Raw genomic sequence first — 25,861 nt, 5'->3', positions numbered from 1 at the left:
AATGAATTAAAAAAATGTGATATATATAATGAATAGTCAGTCATTTTTTTAGTGAAGTACTTGGTATTATTTATGCCAAACGTCAGTATCTGCTGTAAAAAAAAACGTATATATGCATATTATTATTATGTTATATTATATTATTATTATTCTTTAATATTTGTAATTTGTAATTTTTAAATTTTCTAATTTAATTGTTATATTTATATTAAATATTTAAATTAAATTGTTGTATACATATTTATAATACATATATATATATATATATATATATATATATATATATATATATATATATATATATATATATATATATATATATTTATATTAAATATTTAAATTAAATTGTTGTATACATATTTATAATACACATATATATATATATATATATATATATATATATATATATATATATATATATATATATATATATATATATGTATTATAAATATGTATACAACAATTTAATTTAAATATTTAATGTAAATATAACAATTAAATTAGAAATATTTATATAAAATAATATTTACCGGTAAATTAAATTGTTATATACATATTTATAATACATATATATATATATACATATATATATATATATATATGTATTATAAATATGTATACAACAATTTAATTTAAATATTTAACATAAATATAACAATTAAATTAGAAAATTTAAAAATTACAAATTACAAATATTAAAGAATAATAATGAAACACAAAAATAAATGTAAAAAAAAAAACCCTTGATAAAAAGAATAAAAAATGTTATACATAAAAAATAGTCATATTTTAGTGATGTAATTGGTATTATTTATTCCAAACATCAGCATCCGCCGTTAAAAAAAAAAAAAAAAAACAACAACATAGCGGTCAGGCCTTGATATTGCAAAGTAAGCCCGCAAACCAAGTCCTATTTTGAAAGTGAATTTTCAACTTTGTTGCACAACTGCGCTCCGCCCTCGTGGCCGCAAGACGGTTTTTTTTTTTCCGTTTGTTTCCACTGTATCTTTTTTTGTCGGTGACGGCGCCATTCGGCAGAATTCTCGACGGACAAGAAGATGTTGAAGCTGGCCGCGCTCTTGCTTGCTCTTCTCCCCGCTCGTAAGTCATCTCGTTCGCAAAGCAAACGTATTGCAATTTTTTTATGTGACGAAATTAAAAACAAAAAAAAAACGGAATTAGCACCAAGAAAATTCTCATTTGGAAATATAGGAATAATACCATGAAAATTGAACGTTTCTCGCAAAATATTTGATATATTAATCATTAGCTGCATGTATTTGAATTTATATCATAAAATGAAAAAAATTAAACGTATATAATAAAATACAATTACTTGGATAAATTAGAGATAATAGATGAATTACATTTAATAAAAATACGATAAATTTCTAGCACATTTTTTCATTGTAGCGATAGCTTAAAAAAAAAATGATTGCAAAAGCTCGTATTGAAAGAGGTGTGGTTTATGTGTAAAAACATTTCAATTTAAGCGTTGAAAAGAATTACCAAAAGAGTCAATTCAATTATTTTTTTAACCAATTTTGGATATGTACAGGTTTCAGATAATCCCAGGCAAATGTCTTTGTTTTTGTCATGTGACGTGTAATTGCTTTAAAATATGGATTGGCTTTTTTTTATTTTATTTTTCTTATTTCAGGCACCTTGAAGCACTTGGTTTTTTGTTTTTTTTCATTTTTAGACTAATCTGTAACCTGTATAAACTCTGTTTAAAAAACAACAACTAGTTAGCAGTTGTTGAAAGTTCAGGGTTGATAGTTTACATTTCTTCCTTTTCCTTTTTTTTCCATGGGGGGGGGGTAACCCGTACGGTCAAATTGAGCCAAACATTTGGGCGGGAAACTCACCCAATTTTGGGTTAAACACGGACTGATCTGTCACTTTACAAACATATGTGTAAAAAAATCACAATTATGGGTGAAAATAGGATGGGCCCAACATTGGGTTAATTTAACGGCCCAGAAACGACTCAGTTCTTTAAGTTCTACAAAACAACCCATTTTTAGGGGGTACTTTTGTGCAGACTAAGCCAGAATGTTGTTAAACATGGACTGATTTGTCACTTTACAAACAGATGTGCAAAAAAACACAATTATTAGGTCAAAATAGGATCGACGAACATTGGGTTGATTTGACCCAACTTTCTGGGCCGTTTTGTACAAAACAACCCAATTCTTTAAGCCTTACAAAACAACACGTTTTTAGGGGGTACTTTTGTGCAGACTAACCCAGAATGTTGTCCAAAAAAAAAAGTCCAAATGAGCCAAACGTTGGGCAAGTCCAGAACTTCTTTTAGAGTGCAGTAAATGGAAAAAAATAAATATACAAATGCACACAGGAAAATAAATCAGACATGCGGGTGCATTTCAGATGGCAGCGTGCTTTTTGCCCGCCAAGGCGAGAACGTCAACCTGCCCTGCAGCTTCGCCCCGGGCCTCAAATATCTAAGCTGGTACAAGCAAGTGGCGGGCGAGCAACCCCAGCTCATCTCGTCTTTCTACTTGTACGCGCAAAACTCCCGCGGGCGCCGCATCGCCAGCCAGTACGGCCGGCGGATGACGCTGCTCGCCGGAGACGGCTTCTTCCACCTGAACATTTCCGACGCGCGGCCCTCCGACACCGCCATGTACTACTGCGGCCAGAGCAACCTCAACGTCATGAGCTTTCAGGTGGCCATCTTTTTGCTTGTCAAAGGTAAGAGTGCAGCTTTTGACCTCGCTCCTGGTTGTGTGATAGCTAAGTGGTCGTGACAAGAATAACTTGGATATGCTGTCACCGGCTGGGTGAAATTTCAGCTCCCTAGTGTGTGTTTTGACCATTTTGGGGTCAAATTTTCCACATCATTCTGGCAGTATTTGAGCCAGGGGATGGGACACTCCTGTTCACGTGATTACTAAGTGGTCGTGCCATGTTGAACTTTGAAATGTCGTCAAAATCTGAGTGAAATTTCAGCTTCCTAGAGTGTGTTTTGACCATTTTTGGGTCAAATTTTCCACATCATTCTGGCAGTATTTGAGCCAGGGGATGGGACACTCCTGCTCACGTGATTATGAAGTGTTCGTGCCATGTTGAACTTTGAAATGTCGTCAAAATCTGAGTGAAATTTCAGCTTCCTAGGGTGTGTTTTGACCATTTTTGGGTCAAAATTTCCACATCATTCTGGCAGTATTTGAGCCAGGGGATGGGACACTCCTGCTCACATGATTATGAAGTGTTCGTGCCATGTTGAACTTTGAAATGTCGTCAAAATCTGAGTGAAATTTCAGCTTCCTAGGGTGTGTTTTGACCATTTTTGGGTCAAAATTTCCACATCATTCTGGCAGTATTTGAGCCAGGGGATGGGACACTCCTGTTCACGTGATTACTAAGTGGTCGTGCCATGTTGAACTTTGAAATGTCGTCAAAATCTGAGTGAAATTTCAGCTTCCTAGGGTGTGTTTTGACCATTTTTGGGTCAAAATTTCCACATCATTCTGGCAGTATTTGAGCCAGGGGATGGGACACTCCTGCTCACATGATTATGAAGTGGTCATGCCATGTTGAACTTTGAAATGTCGTCAAAATCGGAGTGAAATTTCAGCTTCCTAGGGTGTGTTTTGACCATTTTTGGGTCAAAATTTCCACATCATTCTGGCAGTATTTGAGCCAGGGGATGGGACACTCCTGCTCACATGATTATGAAGTGTTCGTGCCATGTTGAACTTTGAAATGTCGTCAAAATCTGAGTGAAATTTCAGCTTCCTAGGGTGTGTTTTGACCATTTTTGGGTCAAAATTTCCACATCATTCTGGCAGTATTTGAGCCAGGGGATGGGACACTCCTGTTCACGTGATTACTAAGTGGTCGTGCCATGTTGAACTTTGAAATGTCGTCAAAATCTGAGTGAAATTTCAGCTTCCTAGGGTGTGTTTTGACCATTTTTGGGTCAAAATTTCCACATCATTCTGGCAGTATTTGAGCCAGGGGATGGGACACTCCTGCTCACATGATTATGAAGTGGTCATGCCATGTTGAACTTTGAAATGTCGTCAAAATCGGAGTGAAATTTCAGCTTCCTAGGGTGTGTTTTGACCATTTTTGGGTCAAAATTTCCACATCATTCTGGCAGTATTTGAGCCAGGGGATGGGACACTCCTGCTCACATGATTATGAAGTGTTCGTGCCATGTTGAACTTTGAAATGTCGTCAAAATCTGAGTGAAATTTCAGCTTCCTAGGGTGTGTTTTGACCATTTTTGGGTCAAAATTTCCACATCATTCTGGCAGTATTTGAGCCAGGGGATGGGACACTCCTGTTCACGTGATTACTAAGTGGTCGTGCCATGTTGAACTTTGAAATGTCGTCAAAATCTGAGTGAAATTTCAGCTTCCTAGGGTGTGTTTTGACCATTTTTGGGTCAAAATTTCCACATCATTCTGGCAGTATTTGAGCCAGGGGATGGGACACTCCTGCTCACATGATTATGAAGTGGTCATGCCATGTTGAACTTTGAAATGTCGTCAAAATCGGAGTGAAATTTCAGCTTCCTAGGGTGTGTTTTGACCATTTTTGGGTCAAAATTTCCACATCATTCTGGCAGTATTTGAGCCAGGGGATGGGACACTCCTGCTCACATGATTATGAAGTGTTCGTGCCATGTTGAACTTTGAAATGTCGTCAAAATCTGAGTGAAATTTCAGCTTCCTAGGGTGTGTTTTGACCATTTTTGGGTCAAAATTTCCACATCATTCTGGCAGTATTTGAGCCAGGGGATGGGACACTCCTGTTCACGTGATTACTAAGTGGTCGTGCCATGTTGAACTTTGAAATGTCGTCAAAATCTGAGTGAAATTTCAGCTTCCTAGGGTGTGTTTTGACCATTTTTGGGTCAAAATTTCCACATCATTCTGGCAGTATTTGAGCCAGGGGATGGGACACTCCTGCTCACGTGATTACTAAGTGGTCGTGCCATGTTGAACTTTGAAATGTCGTCAAAATCTGAGTGAAATTTCAGCTCCCTTGTGTGTGTTTTGACCATTTTGGGGTCAAATTTTCCACATCGTTCTGGCAGTATTTGAGCCAGGGGGTGGGACACTCCTGCTCACGTGATTACTAAGTGGCCGTGCCATGTTGAAATTTGAAATGTCGTCAAAATCAGAGTGAAATTTCAGCTCCCTCGTGTTTTTTTTTTAAGCCATTTTGGGTCAAATTGTTCTACATTATTCTAGCAGCACTTTAGCTAAGGGATGGCATCCTCCTTCTGGCGAGATAATTAAGTGGTCGTACCATGTTGCACTTTGAAATGTCAAAACCGGGGTGAACTTTCAGCTCGCCCGTGTCTTTTTGAAGCCATTTCGGGTCAAATTCTTCCACATCATTCTGGGAGTATTTTAGCTGAGGTATGGCACCCTCCTGCAAGCGGGATAATTAAGTGGTTGTGCCATGTTGCACTTTGAAATGTCACAATCTGGGTGAAATTTCAGCTCCCTAGTGTCTATTTTTGACCATTTTCGGGCCATTTTCTTCCAAATAATTGTGGCAGTATTCTAGCATAGAGATGGCACACTCCTGGTAGTGTGATAACTATGTGATCGTGCCATGTCTAACGTTGACATTTTGTTACCATCTGGGTGAAATTTCAGCTCCCTAGTTTTAAAAAAAAAATCCACCGCACTCGAGGAAGAAAAACTTACTGTGTCAAATACTAAATAATTCGCCAGGCGAATCGGCAAACGCGGTTCAAAATTTGTCTCGCTGCCCTGAGCTCATTTTAGTTCAATTTTCAGAATCCAACCGCCTGGCCGTCCTACAGCATCCAAAATCCGTCACGGTGTCCCTTGGGGACTCAACCGCCTTCAATTGTAGCGCGCACCCCGGAAGCAGCGTCGGGCGGCACACCGTCTACTGGTTTCGAAAAACCTCGGGCCACGCCCACTTGTTGTACGTCCACTCCGAGAACGGCAGCGGGTGCGCCACGGAACGCACTTGTCTTTATGTGCTGTCCAAGCGAGACGTGACCCTGTCTGACGCCGGGACGTACTACTGCGCCGTGGCCTCATGCGGGGAAATCGTCTTCGGAAACGGGACGAGACTGGACATCAGAGGTGAACGCGTTGACCGAAAAAAAATATATATATATATAAATACATATATATATATATATATGTATATAATCTCTCATGTTTTGTCATTTCACAGGCGAAGACAAATCCGTGTACAGAATATCGACGCACTGTCTGCTTGCATTGCTGCTCGTGTCCCTGGTCGTCAATGTCCTGCTTACGTGTCTCTTTTCCAAAAAGAGACGGAGAGACGACCTTCTTTCAGGTGAGACACTTTACTTTGTCCCCTCGCTCATTTGATTCTTTTGTCTTTGATTTAACAGGAAAGACCCCACAAGCAAATACTCCAGAAGACAACATGGACAATGAGGTTGGTCCAATAAATCGGCGGTTCTCAAATGGGGCTGCGTGAAGGCATTTCGGGGGATTTTGAGATTTTAACCAAATTTCCACAGGTATCAGAAAAATGATTGTATTTTTCGTGCCATAACACGCCACACCAAGAAAAATTTTACGGAAAATATGCTGTCGGTTGTATCATCGGATATTTAAGCAGAAAGATGGCGAGCGCATTGAATATTTAAATTTTTGTTTGAAACCTTTTTTTAAACTGCAGACTGTAAGAATACTGCGACAACACAACAGTCACACGCCTGTTTGCGTTTAAGAGTGGAGATTGCCCCCTGGTGGCGAGTTAAAAAAAACTACAGATAAACCGCACGGGACTATAAGACGGCGTTCAAAGTGTGAGAAAAAAATTGTATTTTATAATCTGAAATTTACAACTCAAAATCTCCACTTAACTCATTCAATCCCTAAAACAATTTTTTACATAATTTTCAAGCCTTTTAGACATTCAAGTATATTTATTTATACAGAAAAGTAATTTTACACCCTCCTTTACCCAAATATTTGAGGAGAAAATCAAAAGTAGCACCTGGGATTGAATGTGTGGGCTCTGTAAAGACGTATAAATATGTGCATGAAGATAGATCATGTGACATCATCTGCCTGCCAGAAAAATGAGAAGTCAAAAGAAGCCACTTTAACAACTTAGCAAAGGGATGCTTCAAGTTCCAATTAGTTGGCTTTCAATTTGAAAAGAAAAATGTTCCTTTTTAATTGAAAGTGAGCTTTTTCTTACAGACCTAGCTAAAACCTTACGTTAGTGCCATGGCGTACCCCCAATTCAAGAACGCTAAATCCTTGAAACGACGACCCTCTTTTCACGTCCAAACTGTTCCGCCCCCCCCCCCACAGACGGAGGACGACGACGCCTTGCCGTACGTGGCCCTGGACTTCAAAAAGAGACAGTCCAACAGCAGGAGACACAGGAGCCCCGAGGACAGCGTTTACTCGGGATTGCGACTCAAACATAAGGACTGAGCAAGTTCTGTGACGTTCAACCCAAACCGGGTTGGAAAATGTTCTATACAGTCTCGGTGGAAAAATATTGTCTCTAGTAACGACAGAAAATTCAAGGTTCCAAGGGGGGCGACATTATTCGCATATAAAACAAAACATAAAACTGGCATTAGCTATGGCTAACATTGTACAAATTCACATAAAAACACATATGTAACATTGTAAGCACGTCGTTAGCACTTTGGCAATGACATCACACAGGAAGCACTTTGCATGACCCCAAACTAAACTTACATGCTTAAAATAATCCAAAAAATAAATAGTATTGCTCTTGTGGAATTGGAAATGATTCCTGGACCACTGGAAATGTAAAGTAAAAAAGTACAAATTAAACATCCTAAAAAGGTGTCTTTCATCACCCGCAATATCTCAAGGCAAATAAGTGAACAATTCATATTGTCAACTACTACAGTTAAAATGAGTAACATAAAGGGTTTAGGAGCATATTTGGTGTTTCTTTACATGATATGTTTTTTTATTATTGTGCACAAATGTAATTCTAATATGTATTTGTTCCCATTTTTGATGCAATTTTCTAATTTCATCAAATGCATTTAAAGGGTTTAAAAAGCGACTACTTATGGAGATTCATGTTGCAAAATTATTTCCGCAACGAATGAATTTCATAAAAGACCATTGTTTTGATCTTTTTTTTTTTTTTAATAAACAGCAGTTGATATGTTCCGTTGAAACCGTGTGGTTGTTTTGGCCCTTGCCAGGATGCCGATGTGGTTTTGTTCTATTTTGCACAATTGTTTGCAGGGGTCAACAAAACAAGACGTGTGGCCCATTTGTGGCTGGCGTACAGGAAGTACATTCATTTTGACGCTTGCTCAAGCTAACGAGTGGAAAGTTAGCGAGAACAAACGTCAATCCTGCGGCCAAAAGTGGCGCACGGGCGGTCAGCTACTCGCCGCTCGTTTATTTCGGGACACAAAGGTGCCGCAAATCATAACCCGCACACGCCAGAATGCACGCGTGACAAAGAGTTGGCTTTTGGGGTCAAATGTCAAGCATCAACCCAAAAAACACCCTAACCTTTGGATGTCAGAAGACAATTTGGGGTTGGTCACAGAAAAAAACACAAACTGACAAAAAAAATGGACAAACAGGCGAAGTAAGACAAGAAACTTCACGAGCTACGATGTTTGCAGATGATATCGTGACGTGTTGTGTGAGTACGCACGCGAGAGGTGGAGGAGAAGTTAGGGCGGCGGAGGTTGGCGGCGCCGTTGAGGGAAAGGCAGGAGGCGGAGCTGGAGATAGCGGAGATGAAGATGCTGGAGAAGAAAAAGAAGAAGACTGACAAACACAATTTGATGACCGCTGACTAAAAACACTCAACAATGCAGATGTTTACAGAGTAAATTCATCCGTAAGGTTTAATGTATTTTTTTTTATTTCCCCCGATGATCCAGACACACTTTCAGTGGGCACCACTTTGCATAAACAAGTAAATGTTGGTATATAATATTCATATTTTGGTTGTGCTTACAAAACTGCTTGATTTTGTAAGTTAGGGGTGGCAAACTTGTTTTAGCTCGCGGACAGCACACAGGAAAACGTATTACCAATAAAATCATGGAATATATCACTTTTAAACAACTTCAGATTTATTATTCCTTTTTGAGATTGACCATAACAGCAGGAGCACATCACTATTAATCATAATAAAAATTAAAAATTAAAAAACTACAAAATCATTTCACAGGCCGGATTAAACCAATTTACGGATAAGAAACGGCCCGCGGGCCGTATTTTTGACAGGAAATGTGTGTGAAGGGTTGTTTGGTTGTTAAAAGCAAACTAGATGTTTTTTCGCTTGGCGTCCATTTTTTTTTTTTTTTGCAAAGGTTTGAAAATGACGGCGTCAGTTCAGCACGTTTTGCAAGTGTACTGCCGCCTTGTGGACACATGGCATCATTGCGCCAGCCTATGAATGCAACTGGGTTTTAACGTTTATTTTTCTTAAGACATTTTTGGAATGATTTTTTTAAGCGTGTCACAAACAATAAAATAATTGTCCCCATGAAAAAATTGTGTTATTTAAATAGACGGTCCATCAATGTAATAATAAATTGGACATATTGAGTAATAAATAGTTAGTCCATATATTTGGTATATAATTTGATCATTTTTCAGGTAAACATTTAAAAACATTTTTCCAATTGCTATCTTCAGTCGACAACAAGGGACAACATGTGTTTTTCGAAATTATGAAGTGTACATGAAAAATATTCGTCAGCACATTCAGGACAAAACCTTTTTGCATTGCTGAAAAACACATAAAAAATTAACTGTCCCTTTAAATATTGTAAGGTACTAGGAGTAAATGAGTAAAGAAACCGATAACGGTCAAGCAGCCAATATGACACCGTCAGAGTAAAACTTTTTTGTCTATTTTTGTTTTAGGACAAAAGAAATGCTTCACATTTATATACACATTAAAAAAAACTTTATTCATGCAAGACATACTACAAAGTATTTTATCTATGAATGAAACAGTTCTTCAATGAAAAGTCCAATGTAGTTTCTTCAAAATGAGGCTACGCAAACAATTTCTAAAAAAATAAAATAAAAATAAAAAACTTATGTCGTGTACATCCAAATATTGGGGTCCCCTCTATGGGACCCCAACAGAGTGAAAGCAGATGTGGAGGTCCCTGGACTTACCTGCTGATTTTGGAGCGTTTCCACTTGTCCGTGCCCTCCCCCAAGCTAAGAGGTCAGCGACTGGGCGCGCACAATCTACAAGGCGAGGCGAGGCCTTTGTTTGACTAAGTTTTATTGATTGATTTTGTTGTGAAAACACAGCCCCTTCGACTTTTTATGACGACGACATTGCTCGTCCAGGACTTTTAAGGGCCAAACTCGGGTGTTATTTTCTTTAAGGGTGTATTTTACAATAGCATTTGAGGGCAAGGTACGCCGGTGAAAGAACGCTACGGGTTTCGGCGCGTTTTCGGAGCTCACGTCGACAGGCTCGCTTTTGCCGAGAGCAAAGCGCTTGCTCTGTATTTAATTAAAGTGCACCTGGGGCGCTCAGAAGGGAAAACACGTTTGATTTATCAACAAAAGCTGCATCCAAACACATTTGATTTAGCAACAAAAGCTGCATCCAAACACATTTTAGCAAGCTTATAATAGCTCGGGAAGTTATTTGTCCAGACAACATAAGGAGTCTGTAATTGTGTCTATGTATATCTGGCGAATCTGAGGCAGTCTGGCATTTTTAAACTTAATACTGACAGAAGGCCCTTTGAGTTTGTTAAAGCAAGCTTCCAATAGCTTGAGAAAACCATTTGTCGAGACAACGTGCGCGCGAGCCACACATGGCAACTGGTGTTGTTTGAGTCTGAGTTTGTAGACGTGGTTTTAGCAAGCTTACAATAGCTCGAGGAAGCTATTTGTTGGAAAACATAAGCAGTCTGTAGCTGTGTCTATGAATATATGACAAATATGAGGCAGGCAGTTTTGTATTTTTACAGTTAATACTAACAAAAGGACCTTCGAGCTTGTGGCAACTGGGGGGGTGACACGGCATCACTGACAGCCGGTCTTCCTTCCGTTGTTTCCCCATCAATAAACGGTATTTTCTTTGTCGCTGGCATCCTGATGTACGAGGCGCTGGTACTGTTCAAGTCTGAGTTTGTACATGTGGTTTTAGCAAGCTTATAATTGCTCGGGAAAACTATTTGTCGGGACGATACAAGCAGTCTGTAGTTGTGTCTACGTATAGCTGACTAATCTGAGGCGGTCTTGCATTTTTAGAGTACAAAAGGTCCTTGGAGCTTATTAAAGCAAGCTCACACTATCTTGAGAAAACTATTTGTCGAGACAACATGCACGCACGCCACACATTGCAACTCCGGGGTGGCGTCGCGAACAGCCAGTCTTTCCTTCCATTGTCTCCCAATCAACGAATGGCATTTCCTTGGTCAGATTGTGATGGGTCTGAGACAGTCTCACATTTTTGCAGCACCACTATAGATCAGGTAAAATCCTATTTGGCTGGAAAAACTATTTCACAGGTAGTACATCATTGAAAAATGGCTGAGCGCCTCTGACTTAACACTTAGCGCAGTACAAAACAGTACAAACTCGAATAATAAGAGCCCCCAGCATACAAAAAGTCCTTCAATCTGCCAGGACTGAATCTGAAAAACGGTGAGACTGACTCAGAATTGCCAAAATGTGACCTAGAAAGCGCTGTGTATTGAATGGAAGACGACGGAAGGAAAGACGGCTGTCAACGGGACTGCGTTACGTTGGCACCGGTAAGCAAAGCCATGTAACGAGATCATCTGCAGCCAGCGAAGGAACCCTGAGACTGACTCGCCAACCCCTAGGGGTAGGGAACTCCGGTTCCCCGAAAGCCATATCCTGCCTGTTTTTGATGTGTCTCACATTCAACACACCTGATTGAAATGATCAGAATCGTTATCGGGCTTCCACAGGACTTGCCGATGAGCTGATTATTTGCCCCAGGTGTGAAAGGCGAGGGAGACATGGTAAATAGGCGGGACATGGCTCTCGAGGAACCGGAGTTCCCTACCCCTGCTAAGGTTTCGATCTAACCCGGGTTAAGGTCTAATCATTGCTATAATTCAACCTGTGGGAAAAAAAAAAAAGAGCTTGGATGCAGTTTTTTTTGTTAAAAAAAAATTCCTCCTGAAAGCCAGCCTATTCCTTTTTGTACACTGTAGATTTCATTCTCATCAACACAGCAAATTTAACCTCCGACCCAAACACGAGACTTCATCGGAAGGGCCAGGATTCCGCCTACTAAGCACACCAAGACTTAGCCCGGTAGATCCAATGAGTCAAAAGATATGAACCAAAAACAAATGTCCACTACAGTGGACACAAATGGACAGGCTGTCTTTCAGGAGACAATATTTCTCAAGCTATTCCCAGCACCGCAGGCACACTTTAATACGAAGGCGCGTCGACTTTTACGCTTTCAGGTTTAACTAAGACCTACGTTCTAAAAAGCTAATTATACGTTAGAAAAACGATTTTGACTGCAAAGACGACAAGTTCTACATCACAATGAAACAAGCAGGGAGGAATTTGGGTAAAAACTGGAGCAAAAACCAGAAAAGACGTGGACGTCGGCATTTCAGTTCCTTTACATTGCAGGGGAACATTAACGCGCTCCGCCGCAGACAGGAAGTGGATAGCGTCACGAACATCTGATGGTGGCGATAGGCGACGAGGGCGAAAGACGATCCTGAAAGAAGAGCAAATAAGAGTGAAGGGTGTTGGCGCGGAGCCCGAAGCGGCACGGGGCCGGAACCGCCGCCGTGCGTTGTTTTGGCTTCCGCACGTTCGATCGCGGGAACTCGCGCGGCTCGGCCGCGGCGTGAGAGCGGACACGCGGACAAGGGCGGCCGACTCCCAAGAGTTTGCTTTAACGCCGTCCACGTGCGGCGGGTTTTGCGGAGATCCGCGTCGCGCGGTCTACGTTTATATTTGTCCGATTGCGCCGCCAACTATTCTCACCTTAGCTTCAAACGCTGGGGCCTCGCTTAATAAGCGTAGCGTGCAGGTGGCGGCGGCGGCGGGGGCGGCAGTCGCGGAGCATAGGGGTCCCTGGGCCGAGGCATTCCGTACGGCGGGACCCGGGAAACGGGAGCGACGCGGGAACGCTCGTAGGCGTAGCCGTTCCCGTTAGGAGCGACGGGCGCGTTAGGCGCTCTGTGGTGAGGGCTGCGATCTCGGCCGTAGTACGCCGACGGAGGAGGGGGAGGAGGCGGCGGCGGGCGACGCTCGTACGGGTCGAGCGGGTTCATGAGACGGTCTCGCGAAACGCCGGGCGGGGGAGGGGGGCGGCGGGGGGCGGGGGGCGGCGGCGGCGGACCGCCGGGACCCATGCCGTAAGGACGGGCTCGGTACTTTTCGTAGTAATCGACCACGCCGTAACCGCCGCGATCGCCCTCGTAAGGACGCTCGGGGTACATCGCTCGCCTGGGGGGAGGGGGCGGCAAGGGCGGGGCCGGGAAACCCGGGCCCATGGGGCGACCTCTCATGAAGCCTGGCGGGGGGGGCTCGGGCCTGTTTCCTGGGAAAGGCGGGGGCCAAAAGCCACCGTCCGGTGGAGGAGGGTACTCCTCCATCTCGTCGCGGGGACGACTTTTGGAAATCTGCACGTGGATGCGTTTACCTGGATGCAACGGGCAAAAAAAAAAAGGCGTTAAACACAGGTAAGCGCTGCATTATAACCGCAGGTAGAAAATGCAAACTAAAGCGACCCGCTGGAAAAAGATGATGCAATCAAACATGACACAAACACAAACTTAAAGCAGAAAACAAAGCGAAGAATAAAACGCACCAGTAAAATGTGCTTAACCCCTTGGGGATTATTTGAGCCAACTCGGGTGGTTTTTGGATGTTTTGGATGCGTGATATTAAAAGAAAAGCGCACGCGCGCGCGCACACACAAAAACAAACACTAGGAGGCAAAAACATAGCATAGATTGTCAAAACGTAACGACTTTTGATATGCCATGCTGCCGTCCCTTCGAAACGCTCGCAAACCGGAGGTCGAGAGGTACGCGCTATAGGTGTCAAATTTGGCCCATGTCAGGCTCATTTACTGCCACTAAAAATGGGAATGATTGTTAACTTTGGACATATTGAATGTTTTATCACGCATTTCCCCAGATTTTTGCATCAATCCTTTAAACGACAGCTGGCGAACAGGGGGCAATAGAATTTTTTGTGTTGACACCGCAAAACCACCGGGTGGCGGTAGCAGCCAACCTATGACAGTTAAAAGCCGTTCAATAACTTCGACTTGTTCAGCCTGGACTCCCATATGGCAAACGTCTTCAAAAGTCATAAAACTATAATTATGACATCATAAATATTCCTATTTCAAATTCATAAATATATAGAATAGTTACTGATGCTATTATCGCATTTTGACAATTTTTGTACATAAAGGTGAAGGTTCCCAACCTAAAAGAAATTATACATGTATGAAAAGGGCTGATGCCAGTGAACATTTTGAGAGGTTAAAAGTAAATATATATTTATATTTGACGATGTTGGGTGACAGTAAGGCCAGACTAGTGACAAATCCCTGGACACCCAGGGGTTAAAGGTGACATCACACACTGCTCGTGCCAATAGGAAGCGATTCTCAAAGAGTGGGGCGCGCCCGTGTATGAACCCAGGAACAGGCCTTGATTTCGCCATGTGAAGTGTAATTGCACACCCACAGCACTAGGCGGTGCAGTGGCGCAGTCATTGTCAAAGACTATGCGGGCAGTTATACATTTTTAAATTGCTGTTATTCTTTTTTTCAATCACATAAATTCGATTCTGCACAATCTTATAAATAAGGTATTGGTGCTCCTGTGTTCCAGGTCAATTTACATGTACTACTGCATTTTCATTTACTGATATTTTTTCAGCATCAACCAGCTCAGTTGGTTAAAAATAAAGATCCATATATTTGTTTTATTTAAGGCGCTATGATGCACTAAGTTATGATTTTTCTGATTCAGACCGACCTATATAAACCATGTAAAAAGTAAACATTTGTTGAAAGTTGATTTATATTGCTTTTTTTCTTTTGTAAACTGTTAAAAGGGACACAACTTTAGGTAAATGTATACAATTGTTTTTCTCAATGACTTTATAATCGCTACGGTGAGTGGAGTGAGATTTTTTATTATTATTGAGAAGCACTGTACTAGGGCGACTTTATTTCTTTGTCAACAATGTTTTTGTGATTGCATCTTTTGCATCATTGTTTTTGACGCGTTCGCAATATTGTTTTTTCACTTGTTTTGATGTAAACGTGCTTTTTTTTTTAAGTTTTCCGTTTTGTCAACATCCATAATGCTTTTGTAATCACATCTTTTAGAAGCATTATTCTTTTGATGTGTTGGTAATGTTTTTTGGCAGCTGTTTTGAGCATGGTGCTTCGAGCATTTTTTTTGTAAATTTGCTTTCTTTTTGTATATTCGATATATATTTGTTGTAGGGATTTTATTTCTTTTTTTAAATTGCAATCACTGTGTGACACTTTTCGTTGTACATGGTTGCGTGTTAGTGCCAAAAAATAACTATTCTATTCTTTTTTGCTGGGCTTTGTAATGTATTTTGCAGTTTTGGTTTTTTTTTGTTTTGGACTCATTCCCGTGTTTCTGAATGTTGCAGTGCGTTTGCATGCAGAGCACTTACCCTGAAATTCAGTGTTGTCAATTCCCTGAATGGCGTCCATGGCTTCATCCGAGTTGGGCATGTGCACAAAAGCAAAATTCTTGATGATGGCGCACTCCGTGACCTTTCCGTACTCTTCGAACAAGGCGCGGAGCTCTTCGTCCATTCCCCTTTCCACGTTGGCCACATGCAGCTTGACCGCGCCGTAGTTCTTGCCGTGGCTGGCTTCCACGTTGATGGCAGAGCCGTGGAGTTTGTGCAGGTGCAAGGCCTTGATGGCCTTGGTGGCATCCTTGCGGTCGTCCATGTGCACGAAAGCGAAGTTTTTGACGATGGAGCATTCCGTGACCGTGCCGTGTTCCGTGAAGAGGGCCTTGATTTCCTCCTCGGTTGCCTCTTTCGGCAGGTTGCCGACAAATATCTTCACCATGATTACCGATCTGTTGCGAATTTTAAAACAAATACAAGAAAAAAAATCGTGCTATGTATAATGTGCGCGTGGACAGCAGGAACACTTGAAGAGGTGTTGGTTTGACTTTTAATGAATAGCGGTTTTAATGACTCCTTTGTCTCCCCAAAATGGCTGCGACTCATTCAAACCGGGACAATTTTTTTCCCATCGATATCCAAAGTTTTATGTGATAAAAATGTTCTGCCATTTACATCAACAATGTGTCGTATAGTGCAACCATTGGTTTATTTTATTTTTATGTTAATTAAAGAAAGAGAACGGTAGTAAATATGATTGCTTTAGCTAACGTGCTAACAGCACAACGTTAAGAAATAAACACACACGTAGAAGCAACTGGCACACACACAGAAACCTTGAATCTTGTTTGAAAAGTAGTCACACCGGTAAAAGCATTAGAATTATTATTTTTTTTTAAGATAGCAAAGAAATGCGATGTTCTCGCCTACCTTTTGTGATCAGCATCAACCGGCCGCCTGGAAGAACGATGGCGCCACTTCCGCTTTTTTTTCGGTAGACTCCTTCTTAAACTGCCCCCTAGTGTTCGGAGGGTATGTCCCCCCCCCCCCCCCCCCCCCCCCTCAAAGTAACGGTATATAAAATAATCCAATGTAAAATAATCAGAATCGACCAAGTGTGATTTACCTCGCATTTATTGCTTGCGTCTTGAATCGAGCTATCTGATGTCCGGAAATAGTTTTCGCTGAATAAATGTCTAATTTACTTCCTGTCAACACCTTACGCAATCACGTACTTTGCGTTCTTCAGTTTGGTTTCACATTTTGGGACAGATGAATACTTCTTATTACTACTTGTAATAATGTCGCAGTATTACTTTAAACTGATCTATTACGTGTCAATTCGAGGGGATTCAAACAGAGATGTTGACCATCGTTTCCATGTAACAGAATAAAAAAGGTCCATTAAAACACCGTTTTAATTTTAAATTCCTAAGATATTAAGAGGTGGTTACAACTACCCTCTTTTTTTCAACTTCAGGCCTGAAGGCAGAAAAGAAAAAAAATCTCCTTAAACCCCTCCCCTGTCTCGTGAGAGTGACGACAAGGGGAGGAACAAATTCCTCAAAAAGAAAAAAAAAAAGTTTCGAAGCGCAGCAGTTTTCCTGGTAATTCAATCTCAACAGGGCAGGCGCGTCAACAAGTGCCAGAATAAGGTGAGAAGAAAACATCTACGAGTAAAAATATGGCGGATGACTCAATTCCTTCCTCAGATTTCTTCACCATGAACGTATCTCAGACAATGGAGACGGAAGAGGACCTGCTGACATGTCTCCACATCAGGTTCTATCACCCTCAGCAGCAGCGCAAAGGTCTTTACAGTCTGCTTTCGATTGGAAACAGAAGCAAACACCCGGCTGATGAGAATCTCCGTTTGGGCCGGGATGCTCAGTCTTGCACCTTGACTCTGGCTGATCCCAAGGTCTCTCGCAAGCAACTGGCCCTGCAAGCGTACCGCACACCCGAGAGTCCCGAGATGCTCTTCAGCCTCCAGAACCTGTCTCAGACGGTCAAAGTATCCGTCAACGGCACAGGACTGGACTTCTTGGAGAGGGTGGATCTTCCGAGCAAGGCCTTGGTCCGCTTCGCGGAATATGAGATTTTAATCATCAGAGAGGCCGGTGAGGCCAAGCAGAGCTTCGAGGTGGAGCTGGAGGTTCTGTCCGTGGCTCCTTCCAGGGAGACGGCCACACATGAGCCCAGTACCTTCCCCATCATGGACACGGGCGCAAATTTGACTCAAGTTCAGGTCCCTTCGGAGACAGATGAGACGTTTATGTTCTCATCACTTGATAACCCGCCATCTTTCAGAACCTGATATGCTCTAGTATTTTTCGAAGTTTCTAGTTTGTGTGTGTTTTTTTTTTTTTTTTTTTTACTAACTAGTAATACTCAAACTCTAGTAACCAAAATTTTGATACTCATGTTCTTGCACTCTTTTTGAGCAGTGGTTCTCAAACGGGGTCACATGAGATTTTAATGGGGGATCCGCAGATATCGGTAAATCTGTTTGAATGCCATGCAGAAAGTAGCTTTTCAAATTAAGAGAAAATAAGTTGGAACATGAGGCAACGCTATAAACATCGCCCAATGATTCCTTTAGAAAAATTAAATGAATGCTAAATGATCTCTTTCGCTTAACATTGCATGCCTTTATTTGGTTATGTTTGATGCGTGTGCGCATTGCCATTTGTGATGCAATTTCCCAGCAGACGAGCCAGAGATCAGACGTGACACAATCTTATCTTCTGGAGTTTTGCAGTAAAATATGCCTGGAGATAACATGACAAATGAAGTTCCAAAGTTCAATAAATCAGACAGAGATGGCACCACATTTGCTAAACCCTTGTGCAATATTTTGAGTTTTTTGGGTCAATTTCTTCCTCATTCTCATAGTATTTCAGCCAATGGATTCCACACATCTGGTAATGTGGTAAGTGACTGCAGCATGTGGCGCTTGTAGTCACCCTCGGGGTAAAATTTCAGTTCCCCAGTGTCTTCAATGCGTTCGCTTTGATAAAAAAAACGCCTTGGATAAATATAAAAAAAAAAAATAAGGGGAAAAAAATGAAGAGCGGACAAAAGTTAAGCAGGTATCATTACAAATATTCTGAGTCCATTCATTGAATGCACAGGTGTTAAACTCAAGGCCCGTGCGCCAGATCTGGTCCGCCACATAATTATATGTGGCCCGCCATGTGCTAATTATGACTTCAAGATTCTGAGTAAAATGCAAAATTTTCAAGTCGTGGTCAACTTTTACAATTTTGTTTTTGGTTAGCACTAGCCCTTAACAGTTTTTAGCAGCCTGATTTTCCAAAATGTAAATAAGTGAGGATCATTCTTCAAATGTGTTTGATTAATCATTATGGCCTTTCGACAAACTCTTAACAACAATGCGGCCCACGGTGAAACGTAGTTTAACACCCGATTTACTCAAATCCTACACCCCCCCCACTTCAGAAAAAATAATACAGGTATTGAATTTAATAACATCTTTTATATACACAATGAGGATAAATAGCAATATATAACTTATGTAAACTTGTTTACAATGTACAACGACCTCCACGTAATTCAATAAAATACTAGTGTCCACATTTTCAAAAAAACGGAAGTTATTCAGAACAAATAGAAGTTAAAACGTTTACCCTGAGAGGTGAGGCACAAAAACGTCTCTATAAAAACAGGTAGAAAAAAAGTGCACGTGTCCAGTGGCGAATTCTCTATGCAAACTTGAAATGTCTCGTTGTTGATGTCCCTGAGTCCAGAACGTTTCACATGCCCGAAAATCCCCTTCGAAAGTTTCAAAGGCGAGGTCGTCGGGTCCCCGGGTTTCCTTCGGCGCCCGTCGGACGATAAATTGATTGGCGCCAGCTCGGGCCTGCAGACAAAAGGAAAAGGCCGTTTTCAAACAACCGGCATCAAGAGGGGGAGGGAAAACAAAACAAACAAAAAAAAAAAACTCGTTGCGTTGGGACAAAAGTGAAAATGATATCTTTCCATCATGTGACTCATCCAAGTAACACCTACCATGAGCTCAAGGTCACCTGGCCAGTCCAACAACCTAAAAAGAGCAAAGACTGAGAAAACCAAGACAGAAATCCATTAAAGGCTTTTGCATTTCAGAAAATCACCGCAAGATCTGATTGGCTAGAAACTAAGCATTGAACTTATGTGATCGCACGCTTTTTGTTTTTAAACGCGTCGAAGCAGGGACTTTGAAAGGCGTGTCATGGGAATCGTTTCAAAACTAAAAACGATTAGCGGCGCAGATATTCAGCTTGTATTACCTAATGGCTGATAAATCAACTTTTTTTTTTTTTAAATGATTTGACAATATAAAGCGCACCATTTTCTCAAAAGCTGACAGTGGGCATTATACAACGTATAAACCGCAAGTTTACTTTTTCGGGGGATGAAGAAAAAAAACTATCGCCAAGTAAATTCTTCAATTTTTACATCTGCGTTTGCGTTATGAATGTATTTTCTACAATTAAGAACTTTTATAGCATCCCGTTTGAATTTTGGATTTGCTATATATAAGCTCTAATTTTGAAGCAATTTATCGGTGGAAGGCGCAAAGAAAGCGTTTTTAGAAAAGAAAGCATTTCAGGAAACATATCCAGAAACGGTTTTAAAATCAACATATGAGGTTTTCGGTTGCAATTTGATTAAAAAAAAAAAAAGTTGAATATTGAATTGAATTGTAATTATATTTCAAACACTTGACTAGTCTTAGCATGGCTCTAAATCAAAAGGTATTTCTCAGACAATACTTTCCACAAAAGCATCTTTCTTCTTCATTTTTGATTGGCTAATAATAAAACGATCTGCTGAGCATGTGCGGATTGCTGCCATATTCTACAACTACACCAGTCCAAAATACGTCAATTCAAAATATGAAATAATCTGACGCTTCAAATATTTTTTTGCAGAACAGAAATTTCATCGCATGTCAATGTTTTGCATTTTTGTTCAATTCTCAACGATTCGTGAGAGGTGAACGGGGGGGGCGATACGGGCGGGGCAACGGCGCACTCAGAATCGAGACGTCTCACACACTCGCCGATTGTGGCGTATAACGGCGCAAGTTTGAATACCAAGACAAGGCCCGAATCTACCTAAAGGGTACAGGGCTCAAGGGACGACCAATCAGGGCTTCCCTTTGCGAACGGCACAGCTAAGGTTACAAAACAGGTGAGCAGTGACGAGTTGTTACCAGGCCTGCGCAAATATGGTCATTTTGTGAAACCGGGCACCCTTTAAAAACAACAACAAAAAAATTTGTTTTGCAAACGCGATATTCTCTTTTAATGCCGGTCATTATTTAAAACTAACATCCTGCAAACTAACGTTCCCAAACCATTTCTCCACCCACGGAAAAAAACCAAAACAAAAAAAACACATATTTTACATTAAACGACATTGATAGTACTCCTCGGTAGGGTTTGCGCTAACGTCCTTTCGCGTCAACGGCACTCAAGTGTTAAATCAGAACGGCGCGTTTGACTCGGCACAAGGAACAGGCGGTAAAGAAAATTTGGGAGTTGGCGTCCCCTTTATGTTTGGGTTTTTTAAGATTAAAAAATAAAAATAAAAATGCATTTAAGAGCCGGAATGTTTTTTTCTGATTTTGGCACTAGCAAATATTGGGTCGTCGGCCTCCCTAACGGCTAATAATGTATTTCGGGCTTCGGAGGAATTTCAATAAACCAAATGGGTCTATCTCCCCAAAAATTAAAAAGTGTCCTGCCACACCTACCCGCTGAGCGTCGATCTGCAAACCCACGAGGACTGATAGTGAAAGCATCTCCACGCCGTGATTTGATCTCGGCCTGCGACGAGCAATGACTTGACAGCTAAAACTTGTCACGTTTGTTCAACTGTTTATTAAAAATCCTTCCAACGAGGGGGGGGGGGGACAAAAAAAACAAAAAGAAAAGCAACCTACCTAGAACCATACACAACGCTTTGTTTTTTTTTTTTTGTTATCAGCGAGTGAAAACAATAAAACACAAGGAGAGAAAACTAAAATTTGGATTTGACATGCGTATAAGCCGAACAAGTAATCCGCTATTTTATAAAAACGCCATACAAGTGTCGAGAAACAGACGCCCCCCCCCTCCCACTTATTGGGATACCAAAATGAGTCTAGACAAAAAGGCTACTTAATATATTTGACAAAGGTTGGACATAGCATTTTGGTGAATGGTTTTACTGGCGTTAATCCAGCGGCCATGTGAATTAGAGATTGCAAAGCAACGCGTCACAGCGAACTAAGCACTGAAACTCAAACACGAAGGATTTGAAGTTACACAGAGGAAGAGGGGGAAAAAAGCATTGACAACTCAGAAATCTGCGTGAATGCAACAAGGAATCGCATGATTTGCTTTTTTGTTTTGTTTTGTTTGTTAAGAACGTCGCTGTCCGCAATCGAGTATCTTCCAGTAAGTCTCCGGCGAACGCAACGCAATCCACCAAAGACGTGCGGGAGCGGAGGGGGCGTATAGCACCATGCGCATCAGCAGACGGCGTTCTTGACATATTCTAAACCTGGAGAGAGAGAGCATACCACACGTCAAGGAAGGACTCGCACTCAAGACTCACGCAAGACGGTTTCGACGCGATCCGCGCGGGAGGGGGGGGCTGCCTTCGGGCCGTCTCGAGCGCCACGCTACCGCAGACGAGTCGCGTTTGCTAGCTCGCGTCGGACGATTTTTAACGTAGGGCTGGGCAATAATTCGATTTACTCGGCAGTTTTGAGCGATATCGTGACCGAGGTTTTGCACAAGTGGCAAAATGCCGCATAGTTGGTCTACATATTTACAGCGCGGGTAGATTTTTATTCATTGCTGCACAAGGTATAAAAGTTCATTTTTGCGCAAGATTTTCGAACATATCTTCTTTTTATAAATGTCGGGCGGGGTGTTTTTGTTTTACTTTGGTTTAATTCGCAATCGTCCAGAATGTCAGACAAACGATAATCGGGATTTTGTTTTCGGCCATATCGCCCAGCCCTATTGTTAAACACACTCCCCATTTTGCTCAGAGGAACACGTGAGGCCAACGCCGTCGACTCACCTGGGCGTTAAACTCCGGGAAAGCTGCCGAAGTTGGCCTGCGGCGGCGTAGGAACGGGCCCGCTCGGCGTAAAGTTGTTCCTGGCGAACGGCGGCGCAAACGGCTGAGGTTTCATCTGCGGGTTGAAGCGGGTGCGCTCGAAGGAGTACCCGTTACCGGCCGCCTGGGCGGGCGGGGGAGGGGGGTGGGGGGCGCGCCTGATGGGGCTGCGGTCTCGAGCCATGAAGGGCGCCGGGGGGTGGGGGCCCTGTCGCCGGTCGAAGCCTTCGGGACCCATGCCGCGCTCCCTCCCCATTGCCGAAGGCGGGGGCGGCGGGGGAGGCGGCGGGATGGCCCCGGGGCGCCTGTCGTCGAAGCCCGGGGCGCCGTAGGGACGGGCGCGGAACTTCTCGTAATAGTCCACCACACCGCCGCCGTAGCCTTCGCGCTCGCCGTATCCGCGGTCGGGGTACATGGGGCGCCTGGGGGGAGGAGGCGGCGGGGGCGGAGGTGGGTAGGAGGACATGCGACCCCCGTAGGGAGGCTCGGGATGGAAGCGAGGAGGGTGAGGCGGGTGAGGGGGGTAGAAGCCTCCCCGACCGGGCGGCGGCGGACCGTAGTCTTCCTCTCCAGAAGCCCAGGCCGGCTTGCTTTTCGAAAGCTGAACATGGATGTTTTGTCCTGGAAGACAAACAAAAATGAGGTGTCGTCCGATACCGGGAGTGCAATGTTTTGCCGGCAACTGATTGACATTCAAAGTATGGCTTTAGATATTTTTTTTTCACATGGCAGGCAGTGAATGAGTTAAAGATCATTCACTGCAATTCACAGCAATATTACCCAAAAATCAATTTCCACCAGCTTTGCACTGAGTAAGTTAACTGTTTTTATTGATTCATCGACCGGAGACCTAAAATTCATCACTATACTCAGAATGTTAACTTTTTCATGATTTTTTTTTTTTTAAACATAGTCATTCAAGAAATACATATTATTGTTATTGTTTTAATTAAACTGAAACATTCACAAACATCTTTTGTCTTGACGGTAATTAACATTCTTGTCTGACGTTACAGACCAAACAAAAAAAGTGAAATTTCTAAAATATTTTTTTTAACAAAAGGGGTGGGGGAAAAAAAATAAACCATAACATCCAATGACAATAACAACAGATGGATTATTATAAATATTAGTCAATTTACTGCATTATTTGGAAATAAATTCCCATCGAAGGGATGAAAATTATAACACGCACTTTAAACATCTGATTCAGTTAGTCACCAAAATAATTTGACGTCTAATCGATTACGATAATTATTTGCAACCTCGCATAAGATATAATGTTCATATATTTAACTGTAAAACTTACCTTGATAAAATCATTGTTGCGTAGTGATTAAACATTTACAAACATCTGCTTTCATGCTGGAATATAATTATCAAAATTACTGCCAGAAGTTACTGCATTTCCTGTACAAACAATTTGATAACATGTCCAATTTTTGATACAAAGCTACAGATTTCACCATGAAAACTAAACATTTTAACATTCAGCTATGAATGCATATTATACTAAGGTGTTTCATTATATTTAACCGATATATTTGACAAGCTCAACTATACCATTACGTAAAAGTTGTCTTGCCATGACTGTGGCTGACCACTAGGTGGAATCAGCAGTTCGTGTCACTCGTTTCCAGGACAACCCAGAAGCCCCACGGCTATCTCAGATTCAACCGGCATTCACTCGAAACTCGGAAGGGGATTTAAAAAACTAAAGTTTCAATTGTTACGTGTAATCAACTCACCTTGAAACCTTGTGTTATCCAGGCCCTTGATAGCATCCATGGCTTCTTCAGAGTTGGCCATGTGCACAAAGGCGAAATTCTTGACAATGGCGCACTCGGATACGGTGCCGTATTCTTCGAAAAGCTCCCTCAGCTCTTTCTCAAATCCCTTTTCCACATTGGCGACATGGATCTTGACCGGGCCCTGGTTGTTCCCTCGACTGGGCTCCACGTTCATGGGTCTGCCGTTGAGCTGGTAAAGATTGAGCTCGCGGATGGCCTTGGTGGCTGCCTTGCGGTCGTCCATGTGGACGAAGGCGTAATTTTTGTACTTGGCGCATTCTGTGACTGTGCCGTAAGGAGTGAACAGGGCTTCGATTTCGTCCCTCGACGTCTCCTCGGTCAGATTTCCGATGAACAGCTTCACCATTGTTACGCCGGGTTTTGGCCCTGCACGTGGTACAGACGACAAACGTGACCAACAAACCTCGAAAAGCAGTCAGGCTCCAACCCGAGAGACCACTCAGTTATCGTAAAGTTTCAAGGCGGATTTGGGGTCTAAATTCCTCTAACGAAACCCGCCTCGCACCGAGAACTAACGCTAGCCACAAAGAAGCTAACGTGTTAGCCACTTCCGGATTAGCTACCAACGGTCACAAGCTATCATTAGCATCGCGCTACATTAGCGATAGATGATGCTCAAGGCTAATTTATACACGGATATTTTTGCAAAATATTAAAGCGGTTAGGACGTGGTATATTTCAAAAACAGAGAGTGCGTAAAACCACTAAAACAAACCGTACTTTCCAGTCGTCTTCGACAGCCCGCGTTAACACCTTGTCGAAAATGCTGGAATACGTAATTTAACGGCGCACACCGGCTAGCGAAAGAAAGTCTTAAATCCTATTGGAAGGTTAGCCTATCGTTCAAAGTATCTCGCAGATCATTGGTCAAGCAGCAGAGCCGTCGTCGATTTACACATGCGTCATTTCCGGTTCCAGACACAGCACTTAGCACGTTAGCGAAAGCGCCGCCATACTCTTTCTTTCCCTCCACCGATTCGTTTCAAAGATGACTTGACAACGGGACCATGTTAAACGTTTTTTTTCTGAAAATACATCTATTCTCTCCCAACGTGGTGGAATTTAAGATACGCGATCTTCACGTTCGCACGTCAACTGCTCTGACGCTTTGTAGTTGAATAATTTTCTTGAACGTCATCTTAGTAATAAGGCGCACTTAATTAATCTTCAGATGGGATATCTGGTTGATAGCTACACTGCTAAAATAGCAGCACATTTAGATAGCTCTATAATAGGGTAGATAATTATTGATAGCTAGGGTTAGGGTATCTTAAAAAT

The 25,861-nt window shown here is 42.0% G+C and overlaps 4 protein-coding genes across 7 annotated transcripts in view; 2 read left to right on the top strand and 2 right to left on the bottom strand.

Moving 5' to 3' along the window:
* Positions 1–16,635, bottom strand: part of rbm4.3 (RNA binding motif protein 4.3) — a 33,163-nt gene extending 16,528 nt beyond the window's left edge. Inside the window, exons 1-5 of one of the 2 annotated variants that reach the window (XR_015865351.1) lie at positions 16,581–16,635; positions 15,684–16,102; positions 12,993–13,653; positions 10,161–12,720; positions 8,674–8,767 (exon numbers count right to left, since the gene is read on the bottom strand). Coding sequence is in view for 1 of the 2 variants with exons in the window: in XM_088412964.1 (XP_088269090.1) it covers positions 13,019–13,653; positions 15,684–16,092 (1,044 nt within the window). In the remaining variant the exon portion in view is untranslated. Of the gene's footprint in view, positions 1–8,673; positions 8,768–8,823; positions 12,721–12,992; positions 13,654–15,683; positions 16,103–16,580 lie in introns of those variants that run through there. The other variant, XM_088412964.1, reaches the window with a different exon arrangement.
* Positions 1,048–8,153, top strand: LOC148428678 (uncharacterized). The gene is made up of 6 exons (XM_088412980.1): positions 1,048–1,101; positions 2,392–2,715; positions 5,787–6,104; positions 6,199–6,327; positions 6,386–6,432; positions 7,323–8,153. Exons 1-6 carry the CDS (start codon positions 1,059–1,061, stop codon positions 7,446–7,448), a joined length of 987 nt encoding a protein of 328 aa, XP_088269106.1. The 5' UTR covers positions 1,048–1,058; the 3' UTR covers positions 7,449–8,153.
* Positions 16,636–17,145: 510 nt separating the features above from the next.
* tifa (TRAF interacting protein with forkhead associated domain) lies at positions 17,146–18,483 on the top strand. The gene is made up of 2 exons (XM_088420472.1): positions 17,146–17,305; positions 17,363–18,483. The coding sequence occupies exon 2, from the start codon at positions 17,374–17,376 to the stop codon at positions 17,965–17,967; it is 594 nt and encodes a 197-aa protein (XP_088276598.1). The 5' UTR covers positions 17,146–17,305; positions 17,363–17,373; the 3' UTR covers positions 17,968–18,483.
* LOC148428675 (RNA-binding protein 4B-like) lies at positions 18,281–25,448 on the bottom strand. 3 transcript variants are annotated; one of them, XM_088420457.1, is made up of 5 exons: positions 25,304–25,448; positions 24,521–24,949; positions 22,734–23,393; positions 19,683–19,716; positions 18,281–19,533 (listed from the first exon to the last, which is right to left on the bottom strand). In XM_088420457.1, exons 2-3 carry the CDS (start codon positions 24,927–24,929, stop codon positions 22,741–22,743), a joined length of 1,062 nt encoding a protein of 353 aa, XP_088276583.1. In that variant the 5' UTR covers positions 24,930–24,949; positions 25,304–25,448; the 3' UTR covers positions 18,281–19,533; positions 19,683–19,716; positions 22,734–22,740. The 3 variants fall into 3 exon arrangements, with proteins under 3 accessions (XP_088276583.1, XP_088276576.1, XP_088276567.1); XM_088420450.1 differs by having other exon boundaries at positions 18,281–19,716; XM_088420441.1 differs by lacking the exons at positions 18,281–19,533; positions 19,683–19,716 and adding an exon at positions 21,527–22,205.
* Positions 25,449–25,861: the final 413 nt, after the last annotated feature.

The sequence above is a fragment of the Hippichthys cyanospilos genome, chromosome 1, assembly GCF_059441005.1.
Source record: "Hippichthys cyanospilos isolate Australia breed blue-spotted pipefish chromosome 1, RoL_Hcya_1.0, whole genome shotgun sequence".
NCBI lineage: Eukaryota > Metazoa > Chordata > Actinopteri > Syngnathiformes > Syngnathidae > Hippichthys > Hippichthys cyanospilos.
The sequence above is the reverse complement of the archived record's forward strand: the minus strand, read 5'-3'. Positions and strand labels throughout refer to the sequence as shown.

Bases quoted from the DNA above. Each gene is read 5' to 3' on its own strand.
- LOC148428678 (XM_088412980.1), top strand. From the start codon at position 1,059: ATGTTGAAGCTGGCCGCGCTCTTGCTTGCTCTTCTCCCCGCTC. The intron at 2,716-5,786 runs GTAAGAGTGCAG...TTCAATTTTCAG, and splicing joins CATCTTTTTGCTTGTCAAAG to AATCCAACCGCCTGGCCGTC. The intron at 6,328-6,385 runs GTGAGACACTTT...TTGATTTAACAG, and splicing joins GAGAGACGACCTTCTTTCAG to GAAAGACCCCACAAGCAAAT.
- tifa (XM_088420472.1), top strand. From the start codon at position 17,374: ATGAACGTATCTCAGACAATGGAGACGGAAGAGGACCTGCTGACATGT.
- LOC148428675 (XM_088420450.1), bottom strand. From the start codon at position 24,929: ATGGTGAAGCTGTTCATCGGAAATCTGACCGAGGAGACGTCGAGGGAC. The intron at 23,394-24,520 runs GTGAGTTGATTA...TTTGTCTTCCAG, and splicing joins GGATAACACAAGGTTTCAAG to GACAAAACATCCATGTTCAG.